This window comes from Myotis yumanensis, unplaced genomic scaffold (assembly GCF_028538775.1).
Source record: "Myotis yumanensis isolate MYYU_CA2020_CCGP unplaced genomic scaffold, mMyoYum1.0.hap1 SCAF_10, whole genome shotgun sequence".
NCBI lineage: Eukaryota > Metazoa > Chordata > Mammalia > Chiroptera > Vespertilionidae > Myotis > Myotis yumanensis.
This window is the reverse complement of record NW_027223761.1, coordinates 1451219-1472761: the sequence shown is the minus strand read 5'-3', so window position 1 is coordinate 1472761 and position 21543 is coordinate 1451219. Positions and strand designations below refer to the sequence as shown.

General features: G+C 64.9%; 1 protein-coding gene across 1 annotated transcript; it reads right to left on the bottom strand.

Moving 5' to 3' along the window:
* Nucleotides 1-1109: 1109 nt before the first annotated feature.
* Nucleotides 1110-20422, bottom strand: EPS8L2 (EPS8 signaling adaptor L2). Its single transcript, XM_070427147.1, is given in 22 exon segments — nt 1110-2266; nt 2369-2501; nt 2613-2793; nt 2923-2995; nt 3244-3360; nt 3942-4047; nt 5294-5406; nt 5503-5635; nt 6065-6213; nt 6299-6373; nt 6470-6558; nt 6654-6780; nt 7329-7402; nt 7492-7559; nt 7561-7635; nt 7726-7805; nt 7993-8142; nt 8758-8919; nt 17112-17176; nt 17766-17821; nt 17968-18088; nt 20310-20422. Coding segments are annotated over 21 exon segments (2154 nt in total). The 5' UTR covers nt 18012-18088; nt 20310-20422; the 3' UTR covers nt 1110-2182.
* Between the last annotated feature and the right edge of the window lie 1121 nt (nt 20423-21543).

Below are 21543 nucleotides of genomic sequence, written 5' to 3'. Positions count from 1 at the left end.
CCAGGCACGGAGGCCAGAATTTCTTTTTTAAAAAAAATATATTCTTACTGACTTCAGAGAGGAAGAGAGAGGGAGAGATAGGAACATCCATGATGAGAGAGAATCATGGATCGGCCGCCTCCTGCACGCCCTATATGGGGGATCGAGCCCACAACCCGGGCCTGTGCCCTTGACGGGAATTGAACCCCAGACCCTTCGATTCGCAGGCTGATGCTCCATCCACTGAGCCAACCCAGCCAGGGTGAGGCCAGAGCTTCTTTTCTGGCCTGGAGGGGTCTTCCTTTCCCGGGGGAGGCTGTGATGGTCAAGCCTCAGTGGCCTAGATGACCAGACACCTCCAGCCCCTGACCGGCCCGTGGCAGACTGGCCGGGTGTGGCCCGCCCCAGCCACCGGGAGCTTCCCAGACCTGGGACTGGCCCGTCCTGAGGCCCAGCAGCCGGGTCAGCCCGCCCGTCAGCCCCGCCAGGCCCCGCCTGCCCTCTGCATCCGAGTTCCCCGCAGGCGGAGGCCCCTCTGCAGACCCTGACCCGGGTTGCTCCACCGGCTCCTTCAGAACCACGCGGGTCAGGACGCCCCGCGCGGACAGGTGCTCCGGGGCCGCGCGCTGCAGCACGCAGAGTCGCCAGCAGAGGGCGCGGCGGCCTCCTCCGAGGGTGGGGCGCTGGCGGTGGTCAGGCGCCTCGCGGTGCAGGTGCAGAGCCTGCACGGACGCCATCCCGCTGGCCCACCTGCAGCCCCTCCCTCCCCTCCCCCCACCGCACCCTCCGCTCAGCTTCCTGGCTCCGCTGACTCACGCCCCCGCCCTCCCCACCCACCTGAGCATGGCAGCCCCACCACTCCCACTGGTCTTGGGTGACAGTCTGCACCTTCTGGGCAGGGCCCCTCTCAACCTCTCACCTCCCAGGCGTGTCCCCGGGCCCCTCTTGGACAGTGTGCAGGGGAGGGGCTCCCAGGGCCCCCGACCAGGGTCAGGGTGAGCGGCCTGATTTGGGGCCTCCACGGCCCGCCTGGCCACAGCCTGCCCCTGCCCGCTGGCTCTTACGAAGGTGCAACTTCACGCACCCTGACCCACAGCGACCCCCCACCTCCAGGAGACAGACGCGGGGCCTCGAGGAGAAAACCGGTTTAATGTCAGGGCCTCGGAGTGTGGCTCTCAGTTCTGGGGTGTGGTCTGCAGAGCCCAGGGCTCAGGCCTCCAGGCCCCTGTACAGCACGCAGGGCGAGGCTGGCCCGAGACTGGCCGGAGAAGTTCCTTTCTTGGGCTCTGCTTCAGGGATGGGGCGGGGGTGTGGGCAGTGGGGGTGTGGGCAGTGGGGGTGTGGGCAGTGGGGTTGTGGAGAGTGGGGGTGTGGGCAGTGGGGTTGTGGAGAGTGGGGGTGTGGGCAGTGGGGGTGCGGGCAGTGGGGGCGTGGGCAGTGGGGGTGTGGGCAGTGGGGTTGTGGAGAGTGGGGGTGTGGGCAGTGGGGTTGTGGAGAGTGGGGGTGTGGGCAGTGGGGGTGTGGGCAGTGGGGTTGTGGAGAGTGGGGGTGTGGGCAGTGGGGGTGCGGGCAGTGGGGGCGTGGGCAGTGGGGGCATGGGCAGTGGGGGCAGGTGGGATGTCCAAGGCCAGTGCTTGGGTGAGTCCAGTCCACACCTGCTTCTTGAAAAGGTGCAGGGAGTACAGCACCCCCCCCCCCCCCACACACACCAGCCACCCGGGAGCAGAGCACAGGTGGGCGCTGTGGGCACTATGTGGGGCCGGCAGGGTGGCTGGGTGGCTGCCCTTCTGGCCCACAGCCAGCCGGGGGGGGGGGGGGGGGGTACCAGTGGATGGGAAGTGAGCAGTCATGGGAGTGGGACGGGGCAGAGTCCCAGTCCCAGGGACCCCTGTGGACGGAGGAGGCCAGAGGCGAGGGGGCTTCTGTGCCCCGGGGGGAGGTGTGGGAGAGCTGGGAGGGCTGGCACCTCCAGGCGGCAAGTTTGGCTGAGGTGGGCCTTGGGCAGGGCTGCGTGTGGCGGGGCGTTGCTGAGCCCAGGACAGGCCATGGGCAGGAGGCAGGTGAGCTGGCCCCGCCAGGTGCAGGCCCCGCCAGCAGCGCACCCCCTCTGTGTCCATGGTACCACATACATACACATACAAAAATAATTCTCCACGCACGGGTGGGGGCCGAGCCCGCCCGCAGCGGGTGCTCCCCGCCAGGCCTAGCTGTCGCCCTCCAGCCTCTTCTGGTTCTTGGAATGAAACTTGCTCATGAGTTCCTCCAGCTCCGACCCTCCTTGCTGCTTCTAGGGCAGGCAGGGGGCAGCCTCAGCCTGGGACGTCAGGCCCCCCGAGAGGCCGGGAGCAGGTGGGGGAGGGCGGGGGGGCGGGGCGCGGGGCGGGCTCACCTCCAGGACCGCCTTCTGCACGGTGAGCTGGCTGTACACGCGGATGCCCTCCTCCCCGCACACCTTCTTCAGCTCGTCCTTGTTCAGCGAGAAGAGCTGGGGGCCCGTCAGGATGCCCAGGTTGTCCACGATCCTGCAGCCCAGGAGGGGGGAGAGGGCGGGGTGAAGGCGGGTCCTGCGGGCGCGGCGGCCTCGCCCACCCGCACCCCGGCCACGTGCCCGCGCGCCGCCCGCCGCCGCTCACCTGGCGCTGAAGGCCTTGGCTTCCAGCCACGCGCGCACCTCGTCGGGGCCCGACTCGTAGGTGAGCGGCTGGCGCACGGGCTGGCTGCGCTCCACGCGGAAGTGCCGCTGCGGCTGCGCCTTGATGTGGCTGATCTTCTTGACCAGCTCGTCGTTGACCTCGTCCATGTGGTGGATGAGCTCTGCGGGGCCCGCGGGTCAGGCCGCCCTCGGCCGGCTCCCCTCCTGCCCCAGGTGGCTCTGCCCCCCGCCCCCCACCCCCCCCCCCCGCCTCCGCCCCGCCCCCCCCGCCTCCGCCCCGCCCCCCTCACCTTCTTTGTTTCCAGCGAAGCCTGAGGGTAGCTTGTGGGTGGGGCTGGCAGGACCCCAGTATTTCAGACCCGCCTGCAGGTGGGGGAGGCGGGGCGGAGCCCATCTGTCACTCATCTCCCTCCAGCAGGCGCCCCGCCCCCTTCCCTCCCAAGACCTGTCCAGGCCCCCACTGGTCTGGGGGGCCAGACCTCGGAGCCCCTGCAGCGAGGACTCCAGGCGTAGAGGGGGTCTCTCCCCGAGGCCCATGCACCTGCCCCCCTCCCCCCGCTGGGCCCAGCCTGTGGGGGGACAGCAGAGCCGCTCACCCCCATCACCATCACCTCGTGCGGGGCGCCGGCTTCCTCCGCCCGGATCTCATCCAGGATGTTGCGGGGCACGTAGCCAGCCTGGCCGCTGCGGCTGCGGAGCTTCCACCACTGGTGATCGTCCTCCAGCACCTGCGGGCGCCGCCACTGTCACCCACTGTCACCCAGTCACCGACCAGCAGGCCCCCTGCCCTCCGGCCACGGGCAGTGGAGCGCGGGGGCCACTGGGTGGGCCCCTGTGCAGATGGTCCAGAGGAGCCCTAGCATCTTCCCTGAGCCCCCCAAGTGCTAAGGGGACAGTCACACCTTCCTCAGGTGCCGCCCCCCCCCCCCCCCACCGCTGCACGCTGAGCGAGGTGCCCCAGCCTGGCTGCGGATATAGATCACCCCCCGCTCGCCCCACTTTCCTCCCTGGCGGGTGACCCAGATTTAGGGTTGGCACCAAACCCAGCTGGTGCCCAGAGGGGCTCCAGAGGTGGGCATGGATGACAAGGCCCTGCGGGGTCGGAGGATCCCCCAGTGGCACAGGGAGCGCCCACCCTCTGTCCTGAACCAGCACAGCCCCCTCCCACGCCGAGGCCTCCAAGGGGGGGCCCTCATCCAGTGTCTGCCTGGATCCAGGCTGGGGAAAGGGTGGCAGCCAAGCCGGTCCCAGGGTCATGAATCCGCCCCCCCCGCCCCCCACGCAGTCCCCTCCCGCCAGCCCCACGCACCTCCAGGACCTCGTCCCTGAGCACCGACAGCTCATTGGCGTTTCGGGCCGTGAAGTCGTAGAGAACCTTGACGTACTTGGCCATGGCTGGCGTGGGTTCGTAGCCCCTGTGTGGAACAGGAGCAGCTGAGGCCCAGGGCCGGGCCGGGTCTCCTGGACCCGGGCCGGGCTGGGGAGCAGCTTCCGGGTGTGCAGCTGCCTCTGGTCTCTGTTCTCTCCGAGGCTGCAGTGGCGAGCGCGGCGCAGCCGGGAATGGAAACTGTGACAGCCCCAGAGCATCGAGGGTGGGGGGGCCCTGCGCGGAGGTGGGGGTGCGGTGGCGGGTGGAGGCGGCGGGACCCAGGCGCTTTGGGCCACCTCAGGGGTCTCCAGGCCCAGCCCCTGGGGAAACCACAGCCAGGCGTGTGCCCAAGAAATGGCGAGGTCACAGCGTCTCCGGAAAGCAGCTGCCCAGGAGGGAGGGTCATGGCCACTCGGAGCAGCACAGTCAGTGCCTGAGCTGAGGGTGTGGGGGTGGGGGTGGGGGCCTCTGGGCGGTCCTGACCTCCGCACTGAGCAAGCCTGTGGCCCGCCCAGCCCAGCCCACCCTCCTGGTCCACCTGGCCCCCCATCATCAGGCGCCTCCCTCATCCAGACACAGGGAGGGAAGGGTGTGAGGCTGCAGTGCCCCCAGAGCCTTGGCGGGTGGACGGGCTGTCAGGATTGGCCAGGGTGGACCAGCCGGTCAAAGGATGAGAATGTTCCTTCCCGTGCGGCCCAGGCCAGGGACGGGCTGGCACAGGGCGGAGGGAGGCACGCCGTGGGAACCTGGATGAGGACCCTCCCTCCTGAGGCTGAACCCGGGGCCTGGCAGGTGCGAGCTCCAGGCAGGTCCTGGGCCTGAGGGATGTGTCTTTCCAGATGAGTGTGTGCGTGTGCGTGTGCGTGCGCGTGTGTGTGCATCTGTGTGTGTGTGCGTGTGTGCGTCTGTGTGTGTGTGTGTGCACGTGCGCGTGTGTGTTGGGGGAGGGGACCCAGCGCCCCCACCTCCTCCTGGGCTCTGAGGGTGGGTCTAACAACCCCAGCAGGTGGCAGGGGCTGGAAGACCCCGGAAGCTCAGTAAAGGTCTACCCACGACTCTACAACATGAAGTGCAGACACAAGAGGAGGGGGTGCAGAGGGGAGTGAGTTTATGGGGGGCTTTGGCCATTTTCCCTTAAATTTACATGGTAAAAATTGAGTGAAACCTGGTTCCAGTGGGAAGAGTGCTGTTTTGAGCCACAGGAACGAGGCAGTTGCTGCCACCTGGTGGCAGGTACCCAGAGCCTCCGTTTTGAAGGGGGAGCGTCACCCCCTCACTGGAGGGGCGCCTACCTGTGCGCATGCGGGGAGCTGACTGCGGGGAGGCCGTCTCCGGGGGCTGCGGGCTCAGGGACGAGGCTCTGCTTCAGGGAGTTTCGGAAGGGCGGTCGGCCGGCCGGCGTGGGCTGCGGGGAGAGCGGCCACTGGGCTTGGTGTCGGGCGGTCAGGCCAGGAGGGAGGGGTGGGGGTGAGGGTGGGGGAGGGGGGGCGGGCGCTCTGACCTCGTCGGCAGGGGCACAGCCCAGCCCCTCCACTTCCCAGGGGGCCTCCCTCAGCACGTCCAGCGGGGGCTCCCAGCCGCTGTGGAACTTGGGCACGTAGAGGAGCTGCTGTGGCTCCCGGGGCCACTCGGAGCTGGGGGGGGGGGGGGGGGAGATGGGTGAGATGCCCACCCGCCAGGACCGCCAGGCCACTCGGAGCTGGGGGGGGGGGGAGATGGGTGAGATGCCCACCCGCCAGGACCGCCAGGCCACTCGGAGCTGGGGGGGGGGGGGAGATGGGTGAGATGCCCACCCGCCAGGACCGCCAGGCCACTCGGAGCTGGGGGGGGGGGGGGGGGGGAGATGGGTGAGATGCCCACCCGCCAGGACCGCCAGGCCACTCGGAGCTGGGGGGGGGGGGGGAGATGGGTGAGATGCCCACCCGCCAGGACCGCCAGGCCACTCGGAGCTGGGGGGGGGGGGGGAGATGGGTGAGATGCCCACCCGCCAGGACCGCCAGCTGGGCCCGGGGGCCCGGCCTGGTCTGCGCCCCTCCCGTCCTTCCCGGCCCCACGCCGTGTACCGGGGGCGCGTCCACGTCTCCCCCAGGGAGTCCCACAGCGCCATCTCCTTGGGGACCAGGTGGCCCCGCAGGAAGCCCACGGCGTCTCGGGAGAGCAGGGGGCTGAGGACAGAGCGTGCGATGTCCGGGCCACCACAGGTGCTGACGATCTGGGGCACAGTGGGGTTCAGAGGGGGTCACCCCGGTGGACCCGCCCCCCTCCCCCCTCCCCCCGCCGCCCCCGCGCCCAGGCACCAGGTCCAGCGGCCCGAAGAGGAAGTGGACCAGCTCGGCGGCGCTCGGGTTCTGGATGTGCTTCTGCAGCTTGGCCTGCGGGCGGGAGGGGGCGCCAGTGAGCAAAGGGCAGAGCCTCCGGGCGGAGGGCGGGGCGGGGCTGGGCACCCACAGGGCGGCCGCTGGACTCACCAGCAGGTTGATGGCCAGCTTGGTTTTCTGGAAACAGTCCACGAACTCGGCCTCGGAGGGCGGCCGCGCCCGCAGCGTGAGGACACCCTCTGGGGGGGGGGGGGGCGGGCGTGAGCCGGGGCCGGGTCGCTGCACCCCGCAGCCTCCCACAGCCTGAGCAGCCCCCTCCGCGCCCGCGCCGCACCTGCCGGGCCCTTCTTCCCCTTCTTCTTCCCCTTCTTGCGCTGGTTCAGCTGCTTGAAAGCCTCGGCCGCCTTCTGCAGCCGCGCCACGAACCATTCGATGTCGTCCAGGGCAGAGTTGAGGATTTGCTGCGGGCAGAGCAGGGGCAGTCGGCCAGGCGCCCACCCTCTCGGCAGGGACAGCCGCCCGGGCTGCTTCTAGGCCCCTGGTCTCGGGAGGGGTGGGTGCAGGCTGCAGGGGGGAGGGGTGGGTGCAGGGGGAGGGGTGGGTGCAGGCTGCAGGGGGCAGGGGTGGGTGCAGGGGGAGGGGTGGGTGCAGGGGGGAGGGGTGGTGCAGGCTGCAGGGGGGAGGGGTGGGTGCAGGGGGAGGGGTGGGTGCAGGGGGAGGGGTGGGTGCAGGCTGCAGGGGCGAGGGGTGGGTGCAGGGGGAGGGGTGGGTGCAGGGGGGAGGGTGGGTGCAGGGGGAGGGGTGGGTGCAGGCTGCAGGGGGCAGGGGTGGGTGCAGGGGGAGGGGTGGGTGCAGGGGGAGGGGTGGGTGCAGGCTGCAGGGGGCAGGGGTGGGTGCAGGGGGAGGGGTGGGTGCAGGGGGGAGGGTGGCTGCAGGCGGGAGGGGTGGGTGCAGGGGGAGGGGTGGGTGCAGGCTGCAGGGGCGAGGGTGCCCTCAGGCCGAGACCCACCGTTTCCTTCTCTATCCTCTGGGCCAGCACAGCTCTTGGGGGCTCCTCGTCCGCCGCCTCCTGGGAGCGGTAGCCTGGAGCGGGGAGGGGAGCAGAGCTGCTGCCTACTGATCCCCCCGCAGACCAGACAGCGCTCAGCCTCCGGCCCAGCCCCTCGGCCCACCTGGCTCGCTGGGCGGCACGGGCAGGCCCACTCGGTTCTTGGGGGGGCGCGGAGTTCTGGGCGAACGGCTGGAAGGGCACCGGGGCGGGGCCCTGGCGGGGAGGCAGCACCGACAGCCGCTGCCGGATCTTCTCCTGGTGGCCCCTGGGGTGGGGACAAGGCCGCTCGCTCGTTGCCAGCCCTCTTGGGGTGCCCCCTCCCCCCACCCCTCCCCCTCTCCGGGCCCAAACCTACTTGAGGGTCTGGGGCCGCATCTTCTTCCCCAGGCGGCAGTCGGCCAGCGCGCTCTCGATGTCCTCGTGCACCAGCTCCGCCTGTGGGGACGCGTCAGGCTGGCTCCCCGGCCCCACACCTCCCCCCGCCCCCCCACCCGCAGCCCGCCCACCTCCTCCCCACGCCCCCCGGCGCCCACCTCCTCCCCACACCCCCACCCGCAGCCCGCCCTCCTCCTCCCCTCTCCCCCCAGCGCCCACCTCCTCCCCACGCCCCCAGCCTGCTCACCTCCACCTCGTCGCAGTGGAAGAAGTGGATGTCGGGCTTGCTCTGCTCTGAGTCCTGGCACACGAGCAGCAGCACCGACGGGTACCGCAGCTGGTTCAGCACCGTCTGGCTGTGCCGCACGGTGGGCAGCGGGAAGTTCTCCAGCTCCTCCTGGGAGACAAGGGGGCTCGGACCAGGGCTCAGCCGGTCGCACAGCCGTGAGCCCCAGACGTGGCTCAGACTCGGGCTGGACCCGAGGAACACACAGGCCACGGGCGTGGGCGTGACGTGTGGGCCCAGCACATGGAGCCGGTGCCACGGACGCAGCCCCAGCAGAACTCGCAGGCACAGAACAGGGACGCGGCCCAGAGGCGGGCTCCACGCAGCAGTGGCCACAGATGTACACAGACCCCCGGACCCAGCGGCCCAGGCGGGGCACAGCCTGTGTACAGACTCTTTAAAAAAAAGTGTTTTTATTGATTTTAGAGAAGAAGGGAGGAGCGAGAGGAACATCGACCGGCTGCCTCCTGCACAACCCACACTGGGGATCGAGCCCACGACCAGGGCCTGGGTCCGGACCGGGAATCGAACCAGTGACCCTGGGTTCTTGGGTAGAAGCTCAACTCCTGAGCCACAGGCCCCTGCAGAGGCGGGGGCAGCCCTGTGTGACGTGGCTGCCTGGACCCTCCTCTGGCCAGCACTCCCGGCCAGCCTGCCCTCCACACACACACACACACACACACACACACACACACCGGCCCCGCCCCGCCCCGTCCGGTGCCCCACCTGCGACTCCATGTCCAGCAGCCGCAGGGCCTGGTCGTTGACCTGCAGCAGCATCTCCTGTGCCCAGATCTTCTCCTTGGAGCTCAGCTGCACCAGCTTCCGGATGGCGTCGTCCACGGACACGATGGCCTCGCTCTTGTCCATGATGAACGTGGCCAAGTGCTGGGGGCGGCAGGCGGGTCACTCAGGACAGAGCCTTCCTGGTGCCAGGAGCCAGGGCCCAGGGGCCTCTCCCAGGGGCCTGGGAGAAACACCTGCCCGGGGTCTGACGGGGCAACTGCTCCCCGTGGGGCTCCTCGCCTGCTCCCTGTGGCTGCCTGAGCCATGGCCGGGCGCTGACAGGGCCTCCACTGCCCTCACCCACTACCCGCCCCCCCCCGCCTGGTGGGCTCCCACAGGCCTCTGCTAACTGCCCCACCTCCCGCCTTCCCAGCTCGGAGCCCCCCTCCCGGCTGCAGCGTCACCGTCACCGTCACCACTCCCCCGACCGGCCTTGGGTTTGTGTTTTTAAATATGTTTTTATTGATTTCAGAGAGGACGGGAGGCGGGGGGGGGGGGGGGGGGGGACACATCAACGATGAGAGAATCATGGATCGGCTGCCTCCTGAACGTTCCACACTGGGGACCAAGCCTGCAACCCGGGCCTGTGCCCTGACCGGGAATCAAACCCTGACCTCCTGGTTCCTAGGTCGACGCCCAACCACTGAGCCACAGGGCCTTGGGTCTCATTCGTCATGAGCTGACGTCATCTTACGTGACACCCTCCGTGCTCCCTGCGGAGGGCGGGGAGTCTGGCGGCCGCTGCGCTCTGTGTCCCAGGCTGGGGCAGCGCCCGCACACAGCAGGCCTCGGGGACGGCCCAGGGGACCAGTGCGCGTCCAGGCGGCACCCTGGGGACTCTGGCCCAGCCCAGCCTCCCCTTGCCAGCCTGCCCCGCCCCCCCCCCCCCCCCCCCCCCCGCCCGGGACAGCGGGATGGACAGGGACACCGACTCCCGACAGTGAAGACTTAACTGTAGCACAGGGCCCGTGAAGGCGTGGGCGAAAGCACTGGGCGAGCCCTGATCGGCTCAGAAAGGCCTTCCTGAGGGGGCGCCCACTCAGGGAAGGAAGCCCAGGGCTCCAGAGAAAGCACCATCTAGGTGACGTAATGAAAATATAAACGCATTTCTCCCCGGGAAGAATCCAGATGCAAAGGAGAAAACGAAGTGGGAAGAGCGTCGATGTAATGGATCGGCGAAGGCCAATGTCTCAACCCACAGGAAGAGCGAGGGGTCACTCCTCGCGAGGGTCACTTCCCGTGGGTTTTAGAGAGAGTGGAAGGGAAGGGGAGAGACAGAGACACATCGATGGTTGCCTCCTGCACGTGCCCGACCCAGAGCCAGCAATCAAGCCTAGGAACGTGCCCCTGACCAGAATGACTGGAATCGAACCCGAGACCCTGCAGTCCGTGGGCCGACGCTCTCACCCCTGAAGGGGGCCAGGGCGATGCCTCACAGTGATGGTTCTTACTCTGGGAGCAGCTCTGCTTTGTCAGGTGTGGTAACCACGGCACCAACAGCAGGTACATCAATCGATAAAGAAACAAGAGAAGGACTCGCACCTCGGCCGCTGAACTGGCAGAAGAACGAACAGAGCCGACGGGAAAGGTTCCAGCGCTTTTCTTACAGATCAGTGTCCGCACTGAATGGGAGATGTGAGGCCGTCCCTTTAGCACTAAATCCCGGTTGGATTTTTAACCTCGTCCGTGGGCCAGACTGACAAGTCCTTGTGGGTTGGGTGCCCTGTGCGGGGAGCCAGGCACGTGGAGAGCCGCCTGCGCAGGTGCCAGGCAGACCCGTTGGTGAGGACAGGCTGGACCCAACCCCGTGTCCATCCGCCGGTCAGCGAGGTAAGTGGGCAGAAGCGCACGAGGGGCTATAAGGCAGCCCATCCGTCAGCACAACCCAGCCTCACCAAACCCAACCAAACCCAAACAAACCCAACCAAACACAACCAAACACAACCCAACCCAGTCTCACCAAACCCAGCCAAACCAAACCCGACCAAACCCAACCAAACCCAACCTCACCAAACCCAGCCCAACCCAACCCAACCCAGCCTCACCAAACCCAACCAAACCAAACCCGACCAAACCCAACCTCACCAAACCCAGCCTCACCAAAACCCAACCCAGCCTCACCAAACCCAACCAAACCAAACCCGACCAAACCCAACCAAACCCAGCCTCACCAAACCCAGCCCAACCCAACCCAACCAAACCCAACCAAACCCAACCCAGTCTCACCAAACACAAACAAACCAAACCAAACCCAACCTCACCAAACCCAACCAAACCCAACCAAACCAAACACAACCAAACCCAACCCAACCAACCCAGCCTCACCAAACCCAACCAAACCAAACCCAGCCCAACCCAACCCAACCCAGCCTCACCAAACCCAACCAAACACAACCAAACCAAACCCAACCAAACACAACCAAACCCAACCAAACCCAACCCAACCAAACCCAACCAAACACAACCAAACACAACCAAACCCAGCCTCACCAAAACCAACCAAACCCAACCCAAACAAACCCAACCAAACACAACCAAACCCAACCCAAACAAACCCAACCAAACACAACCAAACCCAACCCAACCCAGCCTCACCAAACCCAACCAAACACAACCAAACCCAACAAACACAACCAAACCCAACCCAACCCAACCCAACCCAACCCAACCAAACCCAACCCAGTCTCACCAAACACAACCAAACACAAACAAACCAAACCAAACCCAACCTCACCAAACCCAACCAAACCCAACCCAGCCTCACCAAACACAACCAAACCCACCCAACCAAACCCAACCTCACCAAACCCAACTCAACCAAACCAAACCCAGCCTCACCAAACACAACCAAACCAAACCAAACCCAACCCAACCAAACCCAGCCTAACCAACCCCAACCAACCCCAACCCAACCCAACCCAACCAAACCCAACCCAACCAAACCCAGCCTCACCAACCCCAACCAACCCCAACCAACCCCAACCCAACCCAACCAAACCCAACCAAACCCAACCAAACCAAACCCAACCCCACCAAACCCAACCCCAACCAAACCAAACCAAACCAAACCAAACCCAACGAACCCCAACCAAACCAAACCCCACCAAATCCAACTAATCCCAACCAAACCCAACGTCGCCGCGGGGCCTGAAAAAAGTCAGTAAACTTCAAATGAGTCAAACCACACGAGTATGTTCTCTGACCATAACGGAATAAACTAGAAACGAATAACAAAAAGATACTGGAAAATCCCCCAAATAATTGGAAATTAAGCAACACGCTTCTAAACAACCCAGGGGTCAAAGAAGTCACAGGAAGAGTAGGAAGTACAGTGACCCTTGAGCAACATGTGTCATTAAAACATCTGAGTATAAAAAAAAAAATAAAAGAAAGAGAAAAAAATCAGAATATAACTTTCGACTCCCCCAAAACGTAACTACCAATAGCCTACTGTTGACTGGAAGTCTTACTGAGCACATAAATGGTCAATTAACACACATTCTGTATGTTACGTATATTACATTGTATCCTTACAATAAAGTAAGCAAGGGAAGAAAATGTTATTAAGAAAAATCATAGGGAGAGAAAATACATAATTATTGCAAAAAGTCCACGTGTAAGTGCACTCACAGTTCAAACCCGTTTCTTTCACGGGTCAACTGCATTCCGGGCTGAGTATAATGGAAGCATGCACACCCAAGCTTAGGGTGCAGCTTACGTCGCTCCTGACGGGCTCGGCGACTATGTCAGCAAAGAAGGGAGACTTCACATCAAAGGCTGAAGCATTCTCCTCAGAAAGAGAAAACCACAAATAAAACCCCAAAGTCAGTGGAGGAAGAGAATGAAGAGCGAAACTAACACGCTCGTAAACAGACAGGCGATGGAGGAGAACCAACGTAGCCCAAACTTGTTCTGGAAGGTGAACGAGACTGACAAACCCCTAGCAAGACTGATCAAGAAAAAAAAGAGAGAGAGAGAAATGGTCAGCGACGATGAGGACAGAGGGGACATCACTACAGACCTCACAGGCAGGAAAGTAAACTCGTCAAAACCTCCCGCCCTGACTGGTTTGGCTCAGTGGATAGAGCGTTGGCCTGCAGACCAAAGGGTCCCGGGTTTGATTCGGCTCAAGGGCATGTAAAAAAGCCGCTAACGGACCCTCACAAGCATGGAGGGAAGAAGTCATAACAACCTTTCGTCACGTCTTTCTGAAAATACCTCCCCACTCCACGTGTTGATTTTTTTCTATTGTGAGAGGACGGTTACCAAAGCTGGGGACAGTGAGACACGGAAGGGCCCGAGATAGAAGCAGCAACAGGAGAGAGCGTAGCTGGGCCTCCTTGGTTCTCCGGAAACGTCACGGGAAAGAAGTGGGCCGAGGGGGCTGCTGTGGCTCACTGGGAAGTCAGAGAAAAGGGGGCCCTGGAGACAGGCCCGGGGGTGAGCCTGGGACGAGCCGCCACTGCCCATTGCTCCCCAGGTTGCAAGTCTCGGGATACGCATGCCCCGTGGGGGAAGGACGGTGTGGGAGGGGAGCACCCCCCTTTCTCTATGTGGCCAGGGACATCCCAGGAAAAGAACATTACAGACCAGCATCTCTAACCAACATCGATGCAAAGAAGGAACCCTTCACGCAGCGTTAGCAGGTTAGGACACACACAGGTAAAAAGGGTGACAGTGTGAATAATGAGTTTTACTCCAGAAACGCAAGGTGGGCTCAATAGTCATGAAAACCCAAACAGTGTGATTCCGAAAAGGCATCTGATACCATTCAACCACCTTTCAGGACGAAAAGTCTCAGCAGAGGGAGGAAGGCAAGGCACGTCCTCCCTCCACAAGGGGCGGCTACGAAGCACGCAGCGTGCGTGACGGGGAATGCCAACGGCCGTCTTCTGAGACGGGGCGCCAGGCCGGGATTCTATCCAGTGTTGTCTGGTGGGCGGGGGGTGGGGTGGGCGTGGGGGAGGTCCTGGCCAGGGCGATCAAGTAGGAAAAATAAAGAGGCTGCAGTAAGAAATTAAGTACCGCCTTTCTTTCCAGACACATGGATGTGCACCCCGGAAACCCAACGCACTCACAAGCCAAACCCCCAGGAAGGAATCAAGGGCCCTGGCCCGCTGGGCGAACGGTTAGTGTCAGCCGGTGCACCTGAGGGTCGCCGGTTTGATTCCTGGTCAAGGGCACTTAGCTGGGTTGCAGGTTTGATCGCTGGCCCGTTGGGGCGTGTACGGAGGCAGCCAATCCATGTGTCTCTCTCACATCGATGTTTCTCTCTCTCTCTCTCTCTCTCCCCGCCCCTCCCTCCCTTCTGTTCTATCTAAAATCAATGGAAAAATATTCTTAGGTGAGGATTAACAACGGCAACAACAAAATCAAGGAATTCAGCCAGAACCTGGGGCACTTGGTTACTTTAAAGAAATCAATTGCTTTTCTCCAGGCTGGCAACAGACAGTTGGAAAATGGAAATTTTAAAAGAATAAATACCATTTATAACAGCACATAAAAACCAAATACCCAAGGAGTATTTAACCAAAGATACAGAATGCGAGAACTCGACCGCGAACGCCGGAGAGACGGCGGGAAACCCGAGGCCGGCTCGCCGCGGAGACGCCGGCGCTCCCTCCATCCATCCACATGCCCATCAAAACCCTGCCAGGCGTTCTGGGGGCAGAACTAGACAATTTGATTCTACAGTGTCAATCCAAGTCCAGAGAACTGAGAACAGTCAGGAAATTTTTGAAGAAAAAGAACAAAGTTGGAGAACTCCCACTGCCTGATTTCAAGACGATAAAGCTACGACGCGTGAAAAAATGCCGGCGTCCAGGGATAGGCCACTCATGTCCAGTTCATTGGTTTTTCACAAAGACACCAATGCGGGAAAGGACGTCTTTTGAACGTAACTGCACATTCCTAAGGGGGAAAATGAGCCTGGAGTCCCATCCTCAAAAGTGAAGTTAAGCGCTGGCCGGTTTGGCTCCGTGGATAGAGCATCGGCCTGTGGGCTGAAGGGTCCCAGGTTCAATTCCAGACAAGGGCACATGCCCAAGTTTCGGGCTTGATCCCCAGTAGGGGGCGTGAAGGAAGCAGCCGATCCATGATTCTCATCATTGATGTTTCTCTCTCTCTCCCTCCCCCTTCCTCTCTCTGAAATCAATAAAGCTATGTTTAAAACAACAACAACAAAACACTAACTGTGTCTCTTCAAAACACTATTTAAAAAAAAGTGAAGTTAGCCCTGGCCAGTTTGGCTCCGTGGATAGAGCGTCGGCCTGCGGACTGTAGGGTCCCGGGTTTGATACAGGTCAAGGGCACATGCCCGGGTTGCGGGCTCAGTCCCCAGTAGGGAGCGTGCAGGAGGCAGCCGATCCATGATTCTCATCATTGATGTATCTCTCTCTCCCCCTCTCCTGTCCTCTCTGAAATCAATAAAAACATATTTACAAACAAACAAATAAATAAATAAGTGAAGTGAAAAGTGACATTAGCCCATGACCCTGGCGGGTGTGGCTCAGCTGGTCGAGCGTCCTCCCGAGAACCAGAGGTCACAGGCTGAGCTCCCGGGAGGGCACGTTCGGGCTCCATCCCCAGAAGGGGACGTGCAGGAGGCCGCCGATGGCTATTTCTCACACTGATGTTTCGCTCTCCCCCCCCTCCCCCTTCCTCTCTCTCTCAAAAAACACCAATAAAAACATATTTTAAAAAATGATTTTTTGCCCTAGCTGGTTTGGCTCAGTGGATAGAGCGTTGGCCTGTGGACTGAAGGGTCCTGGGTTCAATTCCCGGTCAGGGCACAGGCCCGGGTTGGGGGCTCCATCCCCAGTGGGGGGTGTGCAGGAGGCACGGCGGGGGGGGTCTTCGCACCCTGCCCACCGCCTGCCAGGGGCAGTGCCCGCAAGGTGGACAGAGCGGCCGCCCAAGGCATCCCTGCAGCTCCGGCCATAGGAGTCTCCCCCCCACTTCCCATTTTCTTCAAACACTTGGCGAAGCAGAACCAGGGAGTTACGAGCTGTGTGAGTTCATTTACGGGGGCCTCCCAGGAAGACAGAACGGTGGTGACGGGGTGGGACAGGCAGCCCGAGGGGGACGGGGGACGGGACTGACACAGCGTCAGCACGAGGCCGTGTTGGGGGGATGGAGCCACAGGCAGCTCCATTCCCCTGGCGGCCCCACAGTCTATGACAGAACTGCAGCCCCACCCTCAACGCCAATTTCTCTGACACTAATTCAGAGAGAAGTCAGCAAACAAACAAACAGAAACACCTGCTGTAGGGGCCTCAGTGCCAGCGGGTCTGACCCAGCCCCCACCTCTCACCCTCTCTCTGTGCCTCAGTTTCCTCGTCTGGGAGGAGCAGGCAAACCCTGCCCATGCCCAGCCGTGCTGGCTGCAGGGAGGGCAGGCGAGGTGCCCCCGGGCTGCGGACCCTCACAGTCCAGCTGGGACCAAAGTCCAGGAGTTGGGCTGGGAGGCCTGGTGGCCGAGCCGACCCGCTCCCCCTCCCTGCCCTGACCTTGGGCACTGAGTCAGCAGCAGTCACCAGCCTGCCCAGGATGGCGGGGAGGGCGGGTCACCCAACACGGTCCAGTTCAAGAGCCACAGGAACTCCCAGCGTCTCCGTGGACCCATTGTATGGATGAGGAAACTGAGGCTCAGAAAGCAGTGACCTGCCTGACCTCTGTGGGCGGGGAGGGAAGTACATGCCTTCCTGGTCAGGTCCCCCACCCTCTCTCTCCTCAGCCGTGCCTGCCCTGCTGTTCTGCGGGCTTGGACGACGACCAGGAACCAGGAATGTGGCCAGCCGCCAGGAGCAGGGAGGTCATGTAGAGAACATGTTCCCTGAGTTCCGAGTGTGAATGAGACGGACCCAGGAGCAAGCGCGGGCAGCTGGCGGGACAGTGGACTGAGCCGGCCCTCCCCGACACCGGGTCAGAGCCAGGCCCCGCGGGCTCCCACAGGCGCCTCTGTCCCAGCTTCTCCCTCAGTTCGCGTCCTCGTTTTGGGGGCCAGGGTGACAATTTCCTTCCCACAGGGTCTTCCCACCTGAGCTTCCCAGACGGCACCAGGCCTTGGCCTCACCTGTGCTGTGTTGGCCACTAGTACCTTCTCCCCCCAACACAGATGCAGGGCTCCCTGCGCCCCCCAGACTGTGAGGGAGGCCCCCACTGTGGCTGAGCCAGGGCAGGTGTGGGCTGTCCCTGCCTCTGGTCCCGATGCGGTGTCAGAAGCTGGGCCGACCACTTCTCCCTGGGCCTCGGCTTCCCTGCTCGAGACCCTGGAGCCGGAGGGGCCGCCTCACCTGCACGTGGTACTGGGAGGTCTCGTGCATGATGACGTTGGAGTTGGAGTACTTCTTCCTCTGCTCTGAACGGGGAGACGCCAGTCACTCACCCCACAGGCGGCCCCGGGGGCCCCTGGCCAAGTGGCTGGACCCGCGGGCTGGGCCACGGGGAGGGCGGAGTGGAGGTGGTGGCCGCCAGGAAAGACGCAGGTCCTGGCAGAAGGCGGCCATCCCTCCATCCCCAGGCCGACCTGCTCAGTCGGTGATGGCGCCTGGGACTGGGGTCTGTCCCGGTGGTGGGGGTGCAGGAGGCTGCCCACCCTGCTGCCAGCTAACATCTCCCTGCCCTCCCAGGGCTCCTGGCTCTCCAGACTGGGCACCCTGTCCACACCCATAGATGAGCCCATGCGTGTGGGGCAGGCCTGCAGCAGACACCTGGCACCCAGTCCCCTCCGATCAGGTTGCAGCAGGAGCTCAGCCGAATCAATATTGATGGCCCTGAATTATTAGTAAAGGCCTCTCCCCTTACCTGGAGGGGGGGACTGGGCCCGGAGCTTCGCGGAGGGGCCTGAGTGGCTGGTTGATTGGGGTCCCAGAGCCTCCCTGGGTGCCCAGGGCTGACCTGCACCTCCCCTGGTGGGGGTGACCCTCCCGTCCTCAACCCTCACTCACCGAACAGGTCCTTGGCGCTCATCTTGGTGGCACTGTCAGACCGGCCCAGGCTGCCACTGCGGGGAGGGGCTGGTGAGGGCGGGGCCTGCACCCCTTCCGGGACTGCTTGTGGTGGGCTGGGGGGGAGGGGCGCCCACCCGCTTAAGGTGAGGAGCCAGGTCCTCTGGGCCCTGGGGGTGGGGGGGGGGGGGACGACACTCACTTGGCAGCGCCTGGGCAGCAGCTCATAGACCCCGACTGGCTCATGGTGTCCTCTGCGTGGCCAGTGGTGGAGGGCAGATCTCAGTGTGGCCCGAGGCCAGGGCCCCGTGCCCGGCTCACCCCTGTGTGGAGGGAGAGCAGGGCTGACGCCTCCCGGCCTGGCCTGGCAGTGGCCTCACTGGGTCTCCTTGCCCCCCGCCCAGATCCAGACCGGAGCCCTGACCACCTGTCCAGGATCTGAGGCCCAGGGCCACCTACCCCGCCATGTCCCAGCAGCCATCACCGCGGCCCATCTCTCCCCAGACCCTGGGTCCTCCACAGGGACCCCAAGACGGGCCAGCAGAGGGGTTCCATTCCCAGAGGCCGTCTGGGTGGGGCTGCGAAGGCTGGTCTGGGGGCTCTGAGGGGGGCTGGGAGGAAGCACCTCCAAGCAGAGGGGATGGCGTCAGAGGCCCTGAGATGGGAGGAGGGCAGGCCAGGATGAGGCTGGAGTGGGGCCCGGGGGACCCAGCACCCCGAGCAAGCCCAGGCGGACCCCCAGGGGCAGGAGCAGAGCCTGGTGCCCCTGGGTCTGCACCCCATGGGGACGCTGGACCCACATCCCCTCCTGTCAAAAGTCACCAGCAAGGGGCTGCAGTGTCGGGGTCTGTCCCGGCCCCGGCCAGCAGCCACAAACGGAGGTGCTGGCATCCAGGGCAGGGAGCAGCCCAGGAGGTGCCGCTTTCACCAGGTCCTACCTGCGGGGAGGGCTCCCAGGAAGTGTGCGGCCTGGGGGCCTCCAGCCACAGCCCCCACCTGCCCACCTGCCCACCTGCCCGAGTCCTGGCTCTCTGGGGAGGGGAGGGTGGGGGCTCGGCCAGCTTCCTCCACCCATCAGTGCCTCGAGAATGAACGGAATGCTCATGACCTCAGTGGGTGAGCCGAGTATTTGTTTAATGGGATTCCTGGCGGGCTGAGCCAAGGGCACTGGGCACATGTGCCCAGGTACACACACACCTTGGTGAAACCGGGCCTGCGGGCACTCAGACACGCACAGGATGACATGGGCCCCTCCCCTTGGAGAGCCCAGGCTGGGAACCAGTGGCCTTCAGCTCCCGGGCGGGCAGGCCGGCGGGGTGGGGAGCATCAGGCCCAGAGGGAGGTGGTCCAGCCCCTGGCATCTGGGTCCCGTGGGGGACAAGACAGGGAGGCTTCTTCCGCTGACGGGGCCGGGGCCCCCGGACCAGGCTGCACTTTGGTTTTACTGAGGTCATTTTCCGGGTGCAAAGGGAGAACCGACCCTGGTGCCTGGTCACACAGGGCAGGGGGAGGAGGCCCCAGCAGGGCAGGGAGGGTGGAGGGACCGGATCCAGGTTCAAATTCCAGCCCCGTAGCCGGGTGACCTTGGGGAGGAGTCAGCTGAAGGCCCAGGGGGAGCCAGGTGGGGCCCTGGCCGTGCTGGTGGGAGCTGCGGGCGAGGAGGGGCCGGCGGGAGGCAGGGAGGGCTGACCGGGACGGGGTGGGGGGCAGGCAGACGCTGAGTGCCCTGGGGAGGCGGGCCAGCGGGCGCTCGGAGCCACCAGGCGGGGCACCAGGCAGGGACCTGGAGAGGCCTGGGCAGGGCCACGGGCGGGCGTGTGCGTGTGCGTGTGTGCGTGTGTGTGTGTGTGTGCAGAGCGGGGGAGGGGCCGCCAGCTGGCCCGGCCTGGGGCAGACTCCACCTGGGTGAGGGCAGCGAGGCCTGTGACGGTGCGCGCGCCTCCCACAGGCACACCCTGCGCGGGGCAGCCCCGAGGAAGAATGTGGGCGAGCCGGAGGCTGGACGGGCCGGACCTTCCCCGGCACCTGCGCCCGCGCCTCCCTGAAACTCCCACACCCCGGCCGTGACCCGGCGCCTGACCCGTCCCGCGCCCCGGCCGGTGTCCGCGCCGCCACCAGGAAGCTCCTGGCGTCCGACCCACACTGAGCCCGCACCCAGGGCCGGCGCCCGCGGAGGCCCGGCGCCCAGGAACCAGGTGCGGCCTGTGGGGCGGGGGACCCCTCACCACCCTGTCGGCGGAGGCCGGGTGCCCACCGACCCCCGGCGGCCGGCGCGGTGCCGGCTCACAAAGGTCCCCGCACCCGCGTGGCCCGCGGACGGGAGGCCAGGCCGCAGCGGGACGGGCTCCCGGCCCCGCGCCCGCCGCAGCCCCTCGCGCCCGCCCGCCGCCCGCAGACCCGCCGCCTCGGCCCGCAGACCCGCCGCCCGCCACCTGGGGAAGCGGAGGCCGGGGCGGCGCCGTCTGTGCGCGGCTCCCGCGTCGCTCGCTCCTGCCGAGGCGCGGGGGGCGGGGGGCGCTGGGTCCCGGACCCCCGGGCGCTCACCTGCTGCTCGCCGCCCGCTAGTCCCCTCGTCCGCGCGCGTCCGTCCGCCCGCCCGTCTGTCCACACCGGGCTCCTGCGCACGGAGGACGGCAGGGCTGGGCCGCCGGACAGGGGCGGAGCCGCCAGAAGGAACCTGAGCGGCAGGTTAGAACCTGGACAACACCGGGGAGGGCGGGGCACCGAGGGCAACCCCGCCCCTGCCCCAAGCCCCGCCCCCAAGGGTTCCCCGCGGGGGATCCCGAACACCCACTGGCGGCCCCCAGCCGACCTCACCCCTAGAGCTGGGTGCCCAGGGGCGGGTGGGGGGAGGCAGGAGCCCCTCTTGCACGGGGACCTGCAGGGTGAGGCTCTGAGACCTTCCGGGGGCCCTGAGCTGTGCGCCATAAGGGGTGGCAGGGCCCCATTCCGGCCCCAGCTTAGGGGCAGAGCCCCCTTTTCTCCCGCCCCCGCTGGTCGCGGAGCACTAGGGCTAGGCTGCGGTCTCAGGGTGGGGGTCCCTTCCCAATAGGAACTCCTGAAGCCTCTATTCTCCGGCACCGAGGGATGAGGTGTCTGGTGGACAGCTGGGGGCGCCTGGGGCCCGGAGCCATTGGGGGCGGGAGTGCTCCCGGCAGTGGCTCCCCCCTCAGCCCAGTCAGGGACAGGGGTGCTTCCTCCTGCAGGGACTCCCGGGCCTCTGCGTGCAGTGGAGGAGGAGGAGGAGGAGGAAGTGCAGAGGGCAGAGGGCAGGCCCAGGTGGAGGTGGGCACCCAAGCCATGGGCAGGGCCCCGGGGCCAGCTGCTCTCCGGGGCTGGGGGAGCTGAAAAGGCTGCACCAAAAGGGTCTGGGGGCCTGAGCCCAGGAGGGCTGGGCAGTTGGCATGCATCTGCTCTCAGCTGGCACAGCCGGTTTCTTGGGGGACCCCTGGGGGCAGGAAGGCCCACCTACACTGCACTTCCCTGGTGCCAGGGCCCCAGGGACTGGCCTGGAGGCATTGCAGGGGTGCCTGTGGAGGGGGTGCCTGTGCAGGGGGAGCAGGAAGTGGCCTTTGTCCTCAGGCCCAGCCCTGGCTTCCTGGTTGTCTCAGCGCTGAGCACCCAGAAGGCAAGGCACTCGCCTGCCCTCGCCCCTCCTGGAGGCAAAGCGGCATCCGAACTCCATGGCGTCGTCGCAGGAGCAACACTGACCGGAGGGCCGGCCTGGAGTCCCAGGTGGTCCTTGGCCACCTGGAGCCATGGTGTCCCTGCCTTTGTG